Source organism: Telopea speciosissima, chromosome 4, assembly GCF_018873765.1.
Source record: "Telopea speciosissima isolate NSW1024214 ecotype Mountain lineage chromosome 4, Tspe_v1, whole genome shotgun sequence".
NCBI classification, from domain to species: domain Eukaryota; kingdom Viridiplantae; phylum Streptophyta; class Magnoliopsida; order Proteales; family Proteaceae; genus Telopea; species Telopea speciosissima.
This window is the reverse complement of record NC_057919.1, coordinates 63926004-63941932: the sequence shown is the minus strand read 5'-3', so window position 1 is coordinate 63941932 and position 15929 is coordinate 63926004. Positions and strand designations below refer to the sequence as shown.

Genomic DNA, 15929 nt, shown 5'->3' with positions numbered 1-15929 from the left:
AATTGAGGGCAAAATGGAAATAATATTTACCCTCTCTCTCTCTCTCTCTGTGACTCAGTGATTTATAGCCTACCTCCAATTATGACCTGGACTCGTCATGCCTAATCTACACGACTCTAGATCAGGTTTTTCAGAATTTGACTCGACTTGGGCGACTCGTCTCAGTCACAATCCAGTTTTCCAACTATGCTTGAAACTTTACAACAATGATATATTATACATAAGAGAAAATCATATTATAATCGAAGTAGATGAAAATTTTGTAACCTTATTTTTTTACCCTTTTAATATAAACAATTCTTTTTTTAGTGAGGGTAACTCCTATCATTTCACATCAATATTGCATTACAAATTACATCAAATAATTGTCGTAGGACAACTATCTGACTTCTCCATCCCTGTTTTTGGGCTAGCTCAATTAAAACTCCAACATCCATTGCCATCGGATTGGACTTTCATGAAATCAATAGTTTATGAAAATAAGCCAATGAAATAAAGGGCGACACTAGTGCAAGTATTACTGTAAAATTAAACAATAATAAGGGCTAATATTTCCAGTAATCAGCCTCTCATATCGGTTGCCAAGTCAGTAGTCTTCATGGTTTGAATAGATAGCCCTTTTTGTGTGTGTGTGTGTGTGTGTGTGTTTGCCCATTAGAAATGAAACACAGTACAGAAGATAAAATATATAAAACACGTTTGATTGGAGGGAAAGTTTACATTACACTCATCTTCTACAAAAATATTACAGAAATTCGTATGAAATGGAATTAGTAATTTCAAGAAAAAGAAGAAAGAATATTACAATCAGAGCCCAGGAAGAATACAAACCCCCATACATCAAAGCCCCACCAACATAAAATCTTAAACACCCTTTAGCATTGCACATTGGACTTGAAAAAGAACATTGTTTGGTCTGAGGAGATCCATAGATTACCTAGTCTTTCTCAGCTGTTTTCTTCATATCACCATTGTGGGACACTCTTAAACACCGATAAACATTGCACAGTGGACCTGAAAAGAACATTGTTTGGTCTTCTGAGGAGGGAGATCCATAGATTACCTCGTCTTTCTCAGCCGTTTTCTTCTTATTACCATTGTGGGACACTCCGTTCGGTTGGTGAGCCAGGGACAAAGGGTACAAATCCTCGGCCACCAAACACAGGACGCATAAAGCCATCATCAAATTTACGCCAATAGTGGTGGACGGTGTTAGATGAGGTAGCTAGGAGCATGCGTAAGCTGGTTGGGCGGGGGATATCACGGCCACCAAGATCAGCTTCAGAATCATGTTGCCCATTTCCAAGAAGTGGGGTGGTGACAGATTTTGGACTCAATGGCTCAGAGGACAGGATGCTACTCAAAGGTTTTGGTGAAGGGAGTAGGATCCTGATTAGAGGTTTAGTCAACAACCCAAAAACCTGAGTAAAACGAAAGAAGAGAATTATACATTCCACTTTCCAGAACTTAGGATAATATTGGATACTCTCAGGTGACAAGAAGGAAATCAACAAACCATCAACAGTCTAAACCAATAAACTATATTAAGGACTGGAAATTTTATAGTAGCTTTGCTCATACACAACTCTCCCCAGAAAAAGAAGTCTACTCTTTTTCAAGGACCTGTTGTTATGGACACAGATTGGGCAAAAACATTTGCTGGATGTCGCCATACGCCACAACAATCCAACATGGAGTCCTTACCAAATACAGAGCAAATATATAATATTTTTTAAGGGATGACAATCTTACCACCATACTGAAAAGGACAACTGTGATGGTGCTGGTGATCATGATAGCATTCCCAAGCAATTGAGTATGGCCCAACCGAGTAAACTGCATATGAACCAAAAAGAAAGAAAAACAGAGGGGGAAAATTCATTAAATGAACCATGACAAAACATATAATAATAAACAGGTTGGCCTTTTTGTCGAAGAGAGGTCTATTGGCAACACAATCATCTAGCTTAAGAAAGAAGAAAGATAGACATGGGGAGAGAGAGAGAGGGGGGGGGGGGGAGAATTTCAGTTTTCCCAGATCAAACAGAAATCTTAATATATCTATTGCACTACCCTTAAGGGAATGTGCTACTTGCTTTTCCTTATTTTTCCTGCAGATTTTAATTCCTTCTTCAATATTTTTGGACCAGTGAAGCAAGCAGAAGAAAGCAAGTTCGCAGTTCCCTTATTGCTCTGGGCAAAAAGTTGGTTGAGCTGTCTAAACTTTCTGGTTTGATAAACCTGTCACCCTTGCATCAGCCCCTAAAATAAACAGAAATATTTACGAAATTTCACCTGATTATAAGCAAGTGCAATAGATACTGCCCCCCGCATGAGTCCAGCCCACCATATTGTAATCTGCAGGACCAAAATTGCCAAATAGTACATCAATCTTTTCAGGAGGATGGGAATCCAATAAAAGAACAATTAAAGATCAACAGCTTACTTGCTGCTTGATGTGAATTTTTTCATGAGGCTTCTTAGATAAGTTGGACAAAAATGATAATGGAAAGACAAAAGCTGCTCGTCCCACCAGAACCAAGCCCAGGAGTATCGAACTCACTCCAACTGATTTTCCAGGACTACAAAGAGCATAATACAAATTAAGGATGAAAAAATTATTAAAAAAAAAAAAAAAAACATCTGCAGCTAGCAAGCTCTATTTTGCAACTTACATATTGAATAGTCTTGTGAGTTAAAATTGGTAGTTGACATTCAAAACTTAAAACAAAAGTAGAGGGCAAGGGGCAATAAGATAAACACTATTGGTCTTATCAAAATTATTCTTACACTATAGAGGTCTAACTATCTGCAGCTTGACATCAGAGGGAATATCAACCATACCTGCTGCTAACAAACCTCCACTTCTCGATGTCCAATGCATCCATACCAACATAAAGAAAGATAAATATCTCAGCAATAAATGACAATGTTGCAAAGGCATGCCTGCAAAAAATAGTAGCAGAGCCCATTTTATAGTTAATAACTAGTTTAAACTATGGCAAAACAAGATTAGATGAACAGGAACATATTTCAATTGTAAAGGGATAATTATCAGGAGATTCAACATACTTGGTGGTGACTCTTGAACTCTCAGTCACATTATGCCAAGTATAGTGGGACATTACAATCCCACAGAAGAATACAGTGAGGATACCACTTAAATAGAACAACTGCAATACAAATTTAAGTCATCAGTTTTTGTTACTAGTGATATTTTTTTCCTTTTGGAAATTCATCCAGAAAATAGCCTTCATGAAGGGAACAAGTTAAGAGAGAAAATTTTACCTCAGCCAAAATATAAGATAAGTAGGCCATGAGTATCATAAGTGCAACTTCACGATCAGTAGAGTGCCTGGAAGTTTCAAGAATATTAGCCATTAGAGTATTTACAGAAAATAAATTGGAAATTCTTTGTACATCAGACTCCAGTATTTTTATTTTTCACATGCAAGAAAATAAACACATGAAGCCATGAGCTACAATAAACTAGCTTTTATAGCGAAAATGTTCTGAAGTAGCTGTAGCAAGATATTCGGGATGCAGAACCAACAGGATCATGGTTTGAGCTATCGGTATCGGTATCGGTATCGTATCACCTGTATCGGGCGATACGGGCGATACATACCGTTTTGCTAGTCATTGATCCTGATACCGTGCCAATACCATATCAGTGACACAGTACGGAAAAGGGGTAAAACAGTCAAAAATCCTGTTTTTTTTTGGGGAAAATTATATGATTATCTACATTTGAGTTTCTCCTTACTAATCTAGCCTGTCATTGTTTGAGTTTACAAAATTAAGCCAAAATAGTAATCTTCACTTCATCAAAATATATTTTACCATTTTTACCCCCCAAACTACCCTCCACCTCCTCCTTCTCCGATCACTCTCCTGAAATCACCTCGCCCAACTCAGCAACACCCCATCCCTCCCTGGCCCTCGCCCCATGTTATGCACCCCTACCGTCGTTCTGCAATCCCACCCCACCCCCTGCAACTTCTGTCGCTAATCCCGCCCACACCGCGACCCTGCCCCTGCTTCCTCACATAACCCCCACTCGGTGCTTCTTTCAATAATTGTGGGGCTCTTGTTGCTCCTACATTCCTCACCGAAACGACCAAAGTAGAGCCCCAAAACTACTAAAATCATCCATTATGGTCATCACAGGGGTGAATTTCGGAACCTACAAATCGGCTTTCGTGAGGTGCTTCTGTAATTTTTTTTTTCTGGGGGAAGAGCCTCAACTTTTTATTTTCCTTCATCCCCTAAATGATTCGTGATGGTATTTTTCATCCTCCCTGTTCTGGTTTTTATTTGTTTGTTTGTTTTTCACCCTCCTCTAACTGGCTGGTGAATTTGCAAGCCATGTTGCAGATTCTGGAACGTCACAGATTTATCGGGCCCAACTCTGTATACTTCATTCCCTATTCGGTATACTTGGTCCCTGCTCTGCGAACTTGCTCAATCGATCAGTAAAGAAGCTCCTGAGCCTTCTGGGGCCAATCATTCCCATGATTTCAATGATAAGTTTCAGGCAGTTGGTAAAGGCATCCAATTCAACATAAATAATCCAGATGCGAGATTCATGGTTGAAAGTGGAAGTTCGTCTACCTGCAAACCTTTCAGCAGTGAACAACGAAGCAGTGGTGGAGGTTCAATTTTGACGATTCTGGTATGCTTTTAAATGCATGGAGAATGGGAGGGAATCAGGGAAGAGAGTGGTGAGAAGGAAATGGGGTTTGAAGAGAGTGGGCTGCGAGCTCACAACGAAGGGAAGAGGCGAGGTCGGCAGTCACGGTGTGATCGAGGGGAGGAAGAGGAAAGGGATAAAAATGTCAAATAAATATATGCCGGTGAGGGCGGGGTACTGTTTTGGTTATTTTTGTAGTACTCAAACTCGATCGGTCTAGTTCCGTTAAGCTAAACATTGAGTGGTTAAATCTGTAAACCAAAACCCAATGTTGCCTAATCTCGTAATTTTCCCTTTTTTTTTTAAAGGGAAATCAGGGGCAAATTTGTCCGATACAGCCTACCATGCCGATACCCTATTGATATTGTATCGGTTTTGCAGGTGACCAATACCCAATCTGATACCGTGCACTAAAACCATGAACAGGATGCACATGCATCAGCAGGAGGAAGGGAGCTACCGGCTAAGAACCTGACACTGCCCCTCGCATGCATATCCTTTGTGACTCTGCAATCAGCACAAAGGAATGCCAGTGAATCCCACACTGGGGAGGACCTCCACTCCCAATGCTGAGTTGGTACACACTGTCATCCTACCTTAAATTTCCTTTAAAAATTTAGTCACCCACATTAAAAAATTAATGCGAAAGAAATACAAATACACCATAACCATTACAGATGAGAACGTGCAGTACACATGGAATAAAATATCCAACATAAAACACAAGGAATAGAAAATGAGGAAAAATTAAAATCAAGGCATTTGCATACCTTCCAAAATACAACTTTTTGATAATAAATGCACTTAGCAATCCAGCCTGCGGGAGTGAATGTCAACGTGAATTCCAGGAGATTGGCCCAGATGCACATGGGGTGAGAGAGAGAGAGAGAGAGAGAGAGAGAGACTCACAAAAACTCCAAGCATGGTGCTTGTCAGAAATAAATAAAAGAAATTGCCAACAAACTGCAAAGCAATGCTGGAGTCGATGTGCGTGAGATCAAAGCTCTGAATTGCATTAAAGAGTACCACTGATGTGGCATCATTAACAACACCTTCCCCAAATACCAGACTATAGAGTAAAGGGGTCTCATCCTGATTGAGAATCTGCACCATCAGAAGGAATTAATTAATTGGAAGAGCTATTAATTTAGATGAAACAGCAGTAAATGATTCTTAAGGTTTTCCATACCTGCAAGGTGCAAACGGAATCAGTCGCAGAAAAGATTGCTCCAATTGCTACAAATGATGAAGACAATTAAAGATGAGAAATCAAGAAGAGCTGCACTATACATTGCAGCAGAAAACAGAAGGAGGGGGGGGGGGGGGAGAAAAGGTTATATAGAAAGTACCAAGATAATCCCCTATATCAAGGGAGGAACCTATATCCATCATTTTAAACAGTTCTTTGGCACCTGGATAAAAAAATAAGAGAGATCCAATCATAAACAAATAACACAATAGCAGCAAAGTACAATCACAAGTCATTGCAGCATCAATATCAATTAGAATTCGAGTATCAGCAAATCTATACAACAACAACAACTCAGCCTTATCCCAACTAAATGGGGATCAGCTATATGGATCCTTGCCCTCCAATCAGCTCTATTCGAGGTCATACTTGTACAAGACCTCAGCTATGCATGTCTTTTCTCATCACTTCTCCTAAGGTCATTTTAGGTCTACCCCTGGCTCTTTTAGTTTCTTCAATCTGAATTAAATCAGTCCTCCGTACTAGAGCATCCAAAGGCCTTCGTTGAACATTGCCATGCCACCTCAAACGAATTTCTCGTAGCTTAGCATGTATCGGAGCTACTCCCAAACCAGCTCTAATATGATCACTCCTTGCTTTATCCTTCCTATTTTTTTCACTCATCCATCTCAACATCCTCATCTCCGCTACACAGAGTTTATCTATATGATGCTTCTTAACTGCCCAACATTCCGCACCATACATCATAGTTGGTCGTATGATTGTCCTATAAAAATTTCCTTTTAAGTTTCAAAGGAATATGCCAATCACACAAAACTCCGGATGCACCTCTCCACTTCATCCATCCTATTTTAATTATTTGTGAAACATCATCCTCTATATCACGTTCTTTATTTATGATTGAGCCAAAATACCTAAAATAATCACTTTGCGGAATCCACCTCTCATCAAGTTTCACCACCTCATTATCCATCCTAGTGTAACTTTGTTACACACACTATACTCTGTATTGGAAAATCTATATTAATAGTAAATTTGTTAATACATAAGTGTTATTTTTGCCACAAAAACAGATCCTAATAACAGCTGGTTGCACCATATCATTTCTATGGATAAGATAGAAATAAGAAAAATAAGTTTTATTTAATACTAATTGCACTAAAACAACATACATGTAGAATTGTGCATGTGAATTTTCAATAAAAAGGAACATACAGTTAGTAATTAGCAGTTGAACCCTCACCCTTACAGAATTAATAAGATATATCTAGCAGTTACTCATAGTTAATTCTATGATTGCAAAGACTTTTATAAACACATTATTTCAAGTCTACCATCCTTTTCTCTTTTGCTAAGGCTTCATTTTCTAAGTAAAAACATTGTAAAATGAAAATTTTCATTTAAAAGATTTTTTTTTGTAAAATTTTGTTTCAAAATAAGGGATGAAAAATTTTCAGTTGTCCCCACATATTTTACCTATTGAGTGAAGCATTTAATGACCAAATTGAGCATAAGTTATTTCCTCATGAAAATTGTGTTGTCTAGCAAAAGAACTTTCCAATGTTTTACATATCAGGAAAGGTTTACAGTAAAAACTAAAAATCATGTAAATGAGTGTCAAAAAAGCACCGGAAAATTTTACAGGACATTTTACATTAAAAAAATAAATAAATAAAATCTTCCAAGAAGTAAAAATTTACACGCATGAATTTTTTTACCTAGAAACAGAGCCCAAGCAACAAACATGCTAGAATAAAAAGGTGTACCCAGTGCACAAGGCTCCCGCCACTATGGGTTCTGGGGAGAGGCTGTTTCCCGATTCAAACCTGCGACCACTAGGCCGCAATGGAGCAACCTTACCGTTGTGCCGAGGTCCGCCCTCAAACAAAATGCTAGCAATGCCAACATGAAGTCTTGTTTAATTATAGTGCCACAAAGGTTTTGAAAAAGATTTCCTATGTGCATTTGGGTTGTTAGGAAAATTATCTCCTTTCCTATAATTCAGGTTGGCTTGGAGAAGCACTGTGCCTTACCTTTCATTCAGACTGGATAGGGTCAGAAACTGCCGGCGATGCCATTATGCTGAAGACACGAGTGAGTCAGATAGATGAGCTCCCATGCCGATGACACTAACCAAGTTCAGGTCGAAATAACTGGCCTGATTCCGTGTTAGGTTACCTGGCGTGATGGACATGAACCTAATCCAATGAGATAGGCTATAGTGAGAGGTCCACCGCGTCCCTGCTACAAACAACAGGGAACAGGAACAGTCGGAGGCTGCCATGACTTATACTTTGACGTTGGATCCATACTGGATACAAGCCTAGGTTGTTAGGAAACAAAACCTAAACTATTGGAAAGGAGATAATTTTGCTAACCACCCAGATGCACATATGAAATATTTTCAAAACCTCTGGCACTATAATTAAAAAAGACTTTATAATGGCATTGCAACAGTAGATGCAACCCAAAATATAAATTTCTTTCCCCGTGGCAGTGTTGGGGGGTGTGTGTTCCATTCCATTTCTTTGAATGAATTCAGTTGGATTTTTTTGCAACCTACCAATCTCACCTCCAAACACCCCCAACCCCAAAAGAAAGAAGGTTCAAACAGTAACTGCAGCCTCCAACAAACTATTCGTGTTTGCTTGCTTATGATGAATAAAGCTCCTCCTTTTCCTCTCTTTCAAGCTCCTTTCAATAAGTCCTAGAGATGGTTATTTTAGCTCTCAGCCTCCTCTAATTCAGATCCTCACAAGGAAAAGAGATCCCACATGAAAATTTCTAGGTGACGGTTATTATTTAGAAGAACATAATTCCCCCCCCCCCCTCCCTCTCAAATAACAAGCACAGGCAACTAATCATATAACACCTGCATTTGACAATTCCTAATAGGAAGGGTCATCAACTACCTCATCATCATCACTATGGGATTCTAAACCAATGAAGCACAGTTGGCATTCTTCGTTGTCGGAGTCATCAGTTCAGACTCACTAGTCACTATCATCCATATCATCCCATGTAGCCATTAGAGCCTTTCTTCCTTTACTAGGCTTCTCAAAATGAGGATGCTTAGAACAGCATTCATTTACCATATGTCCATACTTTTGCAATTAAAATATTGGATTTCTTTTGAAACCTTTTCTTTTTTGAAAAAAAAAGGAAAGTCAAAGTTTATTCCTGATTAAATTTGATGCAATGACAAGTCATGGATCCTGAAAACTTTTTTCTTCCTCATTCTCAAATTCCATGTCTTCAACTTACAAATTAACCAGATCACAAGTTTTAAGAAACTTTTGTATGACATTTTAGTTTTAGAGGCAGTTTTGAATGGAACTACAGAAGAATAAAGTTTTCCGAATAACTTGACTCAACTCAGCCTTATCCCAACTATATGGGTTGGCCACATGGATCCTCTTTTGCCATCAACTCTATTCAAAGTGTATTATCTGAATAACTATATATATAAAATCAAAATAACTTACCAAATGAGATGATGACAAAGGATATCAAAGTACCAACAGCACCAAACAGCATGATTGTCATGAAGTTGCGAAAAAATTGCTTCTTTTTCACCTGGAACCTGGTGGGGTGGATAAAGAAAGTAAAGATCAAAATCATCCATATTGGGGGTGGGAGGAAGTTGGCATTGCTGAATGGGAAGACATTTTGTGTGAGTGTGACACCCATAGAAAGAGAGAGAGAGAGAGAGAAGAGAGAGAGAGAATGAGAATTAAGATCAGAAAATGCTCGAAAACCAATGTCTAGGATTGAAACAAATGAACTCTAGCAACTTTAGAAGTCTAGTTTAGAGCTGCTTTAAGTTTTTATCATATGCATGTGGTCAAGGGTTATAATTATAATTATGATAACAAACCTACGTTTATTATTTCTGAGTGCTAATAGATGTAAAATCCCACTGTCATAAATTTAGTGCAATAAGATCTAAGTATCTTTTAAGAATGGGAGTAATCTTCAATAGTAATTCAATAAATTTTTTTTCCCGTTGCTTATGGTAATGTCAATTATTAACTAATGTATACACATCACAATCCACCTAAATAGTTGAAATTAACACCACAATGGATGATTCTAGATGATAAATTCACAACCTAGTGACTGCAGGAAGCAGATCAAAGAGGTCATGGGGAAGTACATACTTGTAGCGACAGCTAATTTAAGGCAAGGTTCCAAGTAATTTCTTAAGGCAGCTTACAATGAAAGAGGCCAAGATCCTCACTTTGTTTGTTACAGACTGGCATTTTGCATTTGACGTTTGTGACTTAGTGATCTGCTATAAGAATTTTAACATGTCATTTATTCTAATATAGACATGGAAAGACCTGCCTGTCAAGTGCCTCGATTGAGGTAAAGTTGTTTGATAAATAAAAAGGAAGTGGAATTGTCATTGACTAGCTACTGGTCAATAATTTAATCACGTGTTGTATTCCATTTATACAACAAGATTGGAAAATAATATGTTAAACTGTTTATCTCCCTAGTAGGTGGGGGAAAATAAGTAATTTGCCAACTAACCCTCAAAAGTTGAATGATCCTTTCAGTTAGGGACATTGACAAACTTGGTAGTAGCTCTGCTTTTTTAATCGTCCTAAAACACGAACGTTAGAAACAGATTCCATTTTTTTACTTGATTTTATCACCTAAATATGACATATCGAAATCCAATTGAGTATTTGGGGATTCTGGTTGCCTGGTCAGCACCAAGCTATCACCTGGTCAACCTCTCACTTTAGGATGCTCAAACACCCAGGCATTGCTCAACAGCCTCAACTACACGGGAAAGGGCGTACCCAGTGCACGAGGCTCCCGCCACTGCAGGGTCTGGGAGGGTCATAATGTACGCAGCCTTACCTCAACTACATGGGAAAAAGATTCATTATTACTATATTATAAGTTCAAACAGGTTGGCCAACTGGCTGATGCAGATCTGAAAACCTACACCCGTAGGAAGAAGAACAAGTGAGGCCAAGTTGTGGCCTAACTTGTTGCTGATTTACTATTTCCCATATATTTCATGTCTTTGGTTATGTTTTAAATTCAATTGAACCATGGTCCATGTTGGTCCAATGTCAGTTCAGTTTAAGTTGTCTTAATTTTAATTCTTAGCTATGTATTGACCAAGCTCGGTTAGGGGGAATTCCAATTCCAGCTCTGAGTTCGTTTTTTAGGCTTGTTAAGACTTCAAGGCTTAGTCTAAGTTAGAATTGATGGGGACTTTTCCTACTCAGATTCTAACTCCTTTTGTAGCAATAGAGGGCTCATTCTATAGCCCACGAAATATAGAAAAGAAAATCTGAGCTGCTGTCCCTGCAACTTGTCTTCGTCGTGAAAAAAATATTGTGTTTGATCAAGGTTTGAAGGAATCGGTGTCAATCCGATTGACACCTTTTGGTGTGAAGCCTGGGTGGTCGTTTGCTGCTCTTCTACATGCTCTACTACTGCTGGTTCTATTGATTCTGATTCTATTTTCAAGTCACTGCCATTAACAAGTAAGTAAAACCTTCAAACCTACAACTAGAACCTAACCCCCCCCCCCCCCCACTTTTTCTAGAAGATCACATACTAGGTGTTTTTCAGGATTAAGCAAACCAGCCACCCAATTGACCTAAGATTTTCACCATATCTTCATCAACCCTAGAATGGAACTTGATTCAAATTTGACCCAATTTCTGTGGTCTGATTTGAAGATATTTCCAATATCCCTATTCTGCCCCTACCTTCATTAACACACTGTTAGACCTTCCATAAACCTTAATCGATTCTGATTTCATACCCATATTAGCTAGCTGATTACAGGTTACAATCCTTCTGAAACCAGTGACCTAGTTCCCCATTCTAAACCCTAACTTCATAACCCGATATTACCAAAATACCAATCCGATTGTAACTAGGAGTTGATCATAACTTCGGTTGTACCCATCCGCTTGCGCTGAAATTTTCAGCCATCATTCCCCCCAATTACCTACTCCACTCAACTTCACTTTCTATCTCTTTCACTTATCAGATTTTATGTTATTTAAAATTACCAACAACCTGAATCTTCCTTTGAACAAAGATCTTGTTATTGGCTACTGATTTGAGCATTCAAATTCAGTACTACATTACTGGCTGAGTTGTCTCCAATTTTTGTGTGGTTTCGGTAGGAACTAAACATTGTGGTGAGAAGATACAAACTTCAAGCAACTAATACAACTAACAACAGATTGATTCAAGTCAGGATCAACTCATCAGTTTCTATGCTGACCAAGTTCAGCACTGAACCTGGAACAGTAATAATTGAACAACATAACTAACTCAAACTACTTGAATTAGAGTAGGTTTATTAATCAAAAACTATTGAAAATGACGGCATCACCTGCAGGTGAGTCCCCTACTTAATGGAATTCACTACTAAGAATCCATTTTAATGTTTCAAAAGTTTAAAGGTAGCACAAGAAAAAGGGGGGGAGGGGGGGGGGGGGGAGGGGAGTGGTGTGTAAACTAAGGGTGGAACAATCACAGCCAGTGGTTGATACAATTAGAGGTCAACAATTAGTGATCCCTAGATCAGAGATTAACAGCACTAGTATTTCTTTCTGCCCTTATATTTAATTGAGGCAGAAATGGTCTTTCAAAATTTTAATAGTTTGTATCTGACCAAGTATGTGACAATATGTATTCACAATTAATTTAAAGGAATTTATTATCAACAATATGTATGTGAAACTTATTTGAAAAAAAATAGATTATTTAGCAGCAATAACAACAACTAAGCCTTATCCCAACTAAATGGGGTCGGCTACATGGATCCCTCAACAACAACACCGCAAAATCTCATCTAAATGGGGTCGGCTACATTATTTAGCAAATATATTTAAATTCATTATCTTAAATTTTCACTCAACTCAAGTAATCAACTCAATTAAATTTTCACTATTTCCGCAAAATATGGAAAGCTGAATAGTACTTCAGAAAACTAAAAGAAGAATAAAGCCATCATCAATCCAAGTTCAATTTAATGTCTTTAACAATGTAGAGCACCAATGAGTAAAAAGGAGACAACAGTACATAGAATGGAATTGCAAATTCGATAAAATTACATTGCAGTAGAACTGTTATAAAACACAGAAGAATATCATATAAAATACATGAAAAAGCAAATCTAGAAAATTATATTTACCCAGCGTTAAATATAATTGGAGGAAGAAGATATATAAAAAAGAGATCTTCACTGAAGACTAAAATATGAGAGCTTTTCCCCCCAGAAAATAGTAGAATGGTGACTCCTGTACAAAGACCCTGCCATGAACATACAGAAATCCAATCATGATTTAGCAAAACCATGTGAAATTATTACATTCAGGGGGGGGGGGGGGGGGGAGGGGGAAGGAAGTGGTGTGGCAACTCACAATTACTAGAGCAGTAATCGACTCATTCATCCATCGGTTCTCCTCCAGTAGATGACCAAGCACGATACAAGCACAAAGGAGAGCAACAAAAATATTCATTGAAACCACAGAGGTATGATCAGATGTGGAAACCATCTCTAACTTCATCAAAAGAGAGCTGAGGGGAAAACCCATGTCTGCCACCTCGATTGAGAAACCAAACCAAACAAGACCCAGAAAACAAAAATCCAACAGGTAGTAGTTAAAAGCTCTGGCTGAGGCAAAAACTTAAGCTTGCAAGTAAATTACGAATACTATGTTTCCGAACTATCCATCTCAGAGACGCTACTCCTCGGACTCAAATTCTTACTCTGCAGCAAAACAACGAATAGCTGTATTAACTATTAACCAGAACAATCAAATTTATAAAAAAAAAAAAATTCGACCTTGCACCGAGCTCCCGAAAGGACAAGGTAATTTGCTTGCAATCAAATTCTACAAGTTTTAGAAATCTCAGGATTTCAAAGTACACATACCATCAGATTTCGACACGATTGAAGCGCACACGGTCGAATTGTCTGAGAATTCCCACCCTAATCCAGCAGGGAAATTTTATTTTATTTTATTTTATTTTTTTTTTGGGGAAGCAGAACAGGATTCCGAACAGCTAATGAGCTAGAAATCGTTTATAAAACGAATTCTGCGATGTAGTTGGAAGAAGAAAACAGAATCACAGACCTGAAGTAAACGTTGTCGTCACTTTCTGCTCTGGAAGGGGAAGTGAAAGTCGGATTGATGAGAAGAAATAAAGAGGTTTTTATAGAAAAGAGAGAGAGAGAGAGAGGAATAAATTTGTTTACGCAGATGGATCGACTCAGAAGGAAAGAAAGAAAGGCCCGGTATTTCCATAAATAGTGTAGAATCTAATAAAGCGGTGAGAATCTATTTTTAGATTTTTGTGATCGTTTGCTTTGTTTATCAGCAGTGAGAGAGTCCGAAACGGAGATCTCTTGAATAACCCCCTCTCCCCAGTCCTTTTAATAACTTTAAAAAGCCAATAGGAGACCTTAATTGTTACTTCCTTTTTTTTGTTTTCTTTGTTTTCTGGATGCCTTCACTTTTTTTTGGTCTTCTACACCATAACTGTGGTTTCCATGTATTTTGGGACACTTGGTTTGATGTAACGGTGTGCATAGAGTGGGCCCATCACCACATTGATTTCACTTTTTCTAAATTGACCCTTTTTAGATTTTACTAACCCTCTCACTTAGGGATGTAAATGAATAGCCGAAATTCGTTTATGTATTTGTGGAATTTTTATCTACTGCTATAGCTGCGGCGCTGTTATGCGCATCGTGCGATGCACGGTGGGCCCCATTGTGCATACATGGCCACTGCTACGCCGCATCATGCGCACAGCAACACTACTATAACTGCAACGGATAAAGGTCCGTATTTGTGTCCATATTAGTTTAGCATTATCCGAATTCATCTGAAAGCTAAACGAATGCGGATACGGATAGACTATAGCTATCCGAAAAGTTATATTTACATGTAAACGGATAAAATATCCGATCTGTATCCATGTCCGTATCTGTTTAGTACTATCCGAATCCGTTCGAAAGCTAATCGAATACGGATGCAGATATAGCATTATTCGAGCCGAATCCAATTCATTTACATCCCTACTCTCACCCTCTTCATTGCATTTTTTTTTTTCTTAGAATTTTTTTTTCCTTGGGAGAAATTTTCAAACTTAAAAAAAAAACTTTTGTAATCATTATCTAAAATGATTGTATAAACCACTTAAAATTAATGATACGTTGTACATCTATTTTTTATTCTACTTTTCAAATCTAAGGTATTTAGATGCTAAATTAAGAAGGCTTATAGTTTTAGGAGAGAATTTTTTCACTAAGCAGCATAGGGAGTGCACCAATGAAGAGTAGTAAAATGGTTTCATAAATAGAGGTAAATAAGTCATTTTGTGTGTGTATGTGTGTGAAAGAGAATGTTAGTGCACCCTCCATCGTCGGCTCAGGGAACTTTATCCTATAATTTTATGACAAATATTGTTTTCATTGGGGCATTAGAATATTTTAATCTATTGTAATTTGACGTTGTGATTTGACTCTTTAGAATTGTGAGTTTCTTCATTAATTCCTATCTCGACAAAGATTTCGTAGAACAAAGAGTCAAATCCCCAATCAGAAGAGATTCTATAGGGTGAAGGGAAAGTTAGTTCAAATTTTTTTTTTTCTTCATACTCTTTTTAATTTGTCATGACACTTGCCACCACATGGAAAACAACATGGATTTTAACTATTATTAATAGCTGGATTCCACTAAACTATCACATGACAAATATGACTTGGTTGGCGGATGCTCATTCTTCTTTTCTTGTTAATAAATAATTGGAAAAAAGAACGATGTCAGACTATGTAGTGTATGCTAGCACCTCCCGTGTGTCTATCTCTCTCCTCTTTCTTATGAAATGACATATGTACCTCATATTGTAGGAGAAGAGAGATAGACATTGGGAAGGGACGTTAATGAACGCTACACAGCGAACAGAGAACTCAATCCCTAAATATTTTTTCAATTTTATTTTACAAAATCTATACAAAAGCTTTGTTGG

At 37.9% G+C, this 15929-nt stretch overlaps 1 protein-coding gene across 1 annotated transcript; it reads right to left on the bottom strand.

The window, feature by feature from the left end:
• Window positions 1–1069: 1069 nt before the first annotated feature.
• On the bottom strand, window positions 1070–13662 carry LOC122658123 (sodium/hydrogen exchanger 2-like). The gene is made up of 14 exons (XM_043853018.1): window positions 13313–13662; window positions 13084–13202; window positions 9389–9486; window positions 6043–6105; window positions 5883–5929; window positions 5603–5797; window positions 5464–5510; window positions 3289–3355; window positions 3073–3173; window positions 2845–2946; window positions 2447–2582; window positions 2296–2358; window positions 1753–1836; window positions 1070–1421 (listed from the first exon to the last, which is right to left on the bottom strand). The coding sequence occupies exons 1-14, from the start codon at window positions 13484–13486 to the stop codon at window positions 1092–1094; spliced, it is 1626 nt and encodes a 541-aa protein (XP_043708953.1). The 5' UTR covers window positions 13487–13662; the 3' UTR covers window positions 1070–1091.
• Between the last annotated feature and the right edge of the window lie 2267 nt (window positions 13663–15929).

Bases quoted from the DNA above. Each gene is read 5' to 3' on its own strand.
- LOC122658123 (XM_043853018.1), bottom strand. From the start codon at position 13,486: ATGGGTTTTCCCCTCAGCTCTCTTTTGATGAAGTTAGAGATGGTTTCC. The intron at 3,356-5,463 runs GTATGCAAATGC...TGAAACTTCCAG, and splicing joins AAAAAGTTGTATTTTGGAAG to GCACTCTACTGATCGTGAAG. The intron at 1,837-2,295 runs GTGAAATTTCGT...GTTCATATGCAG, and splicing joins TTGCACTTGCTTATAATCAG to TTTACTCGGTTGGGCCATAC.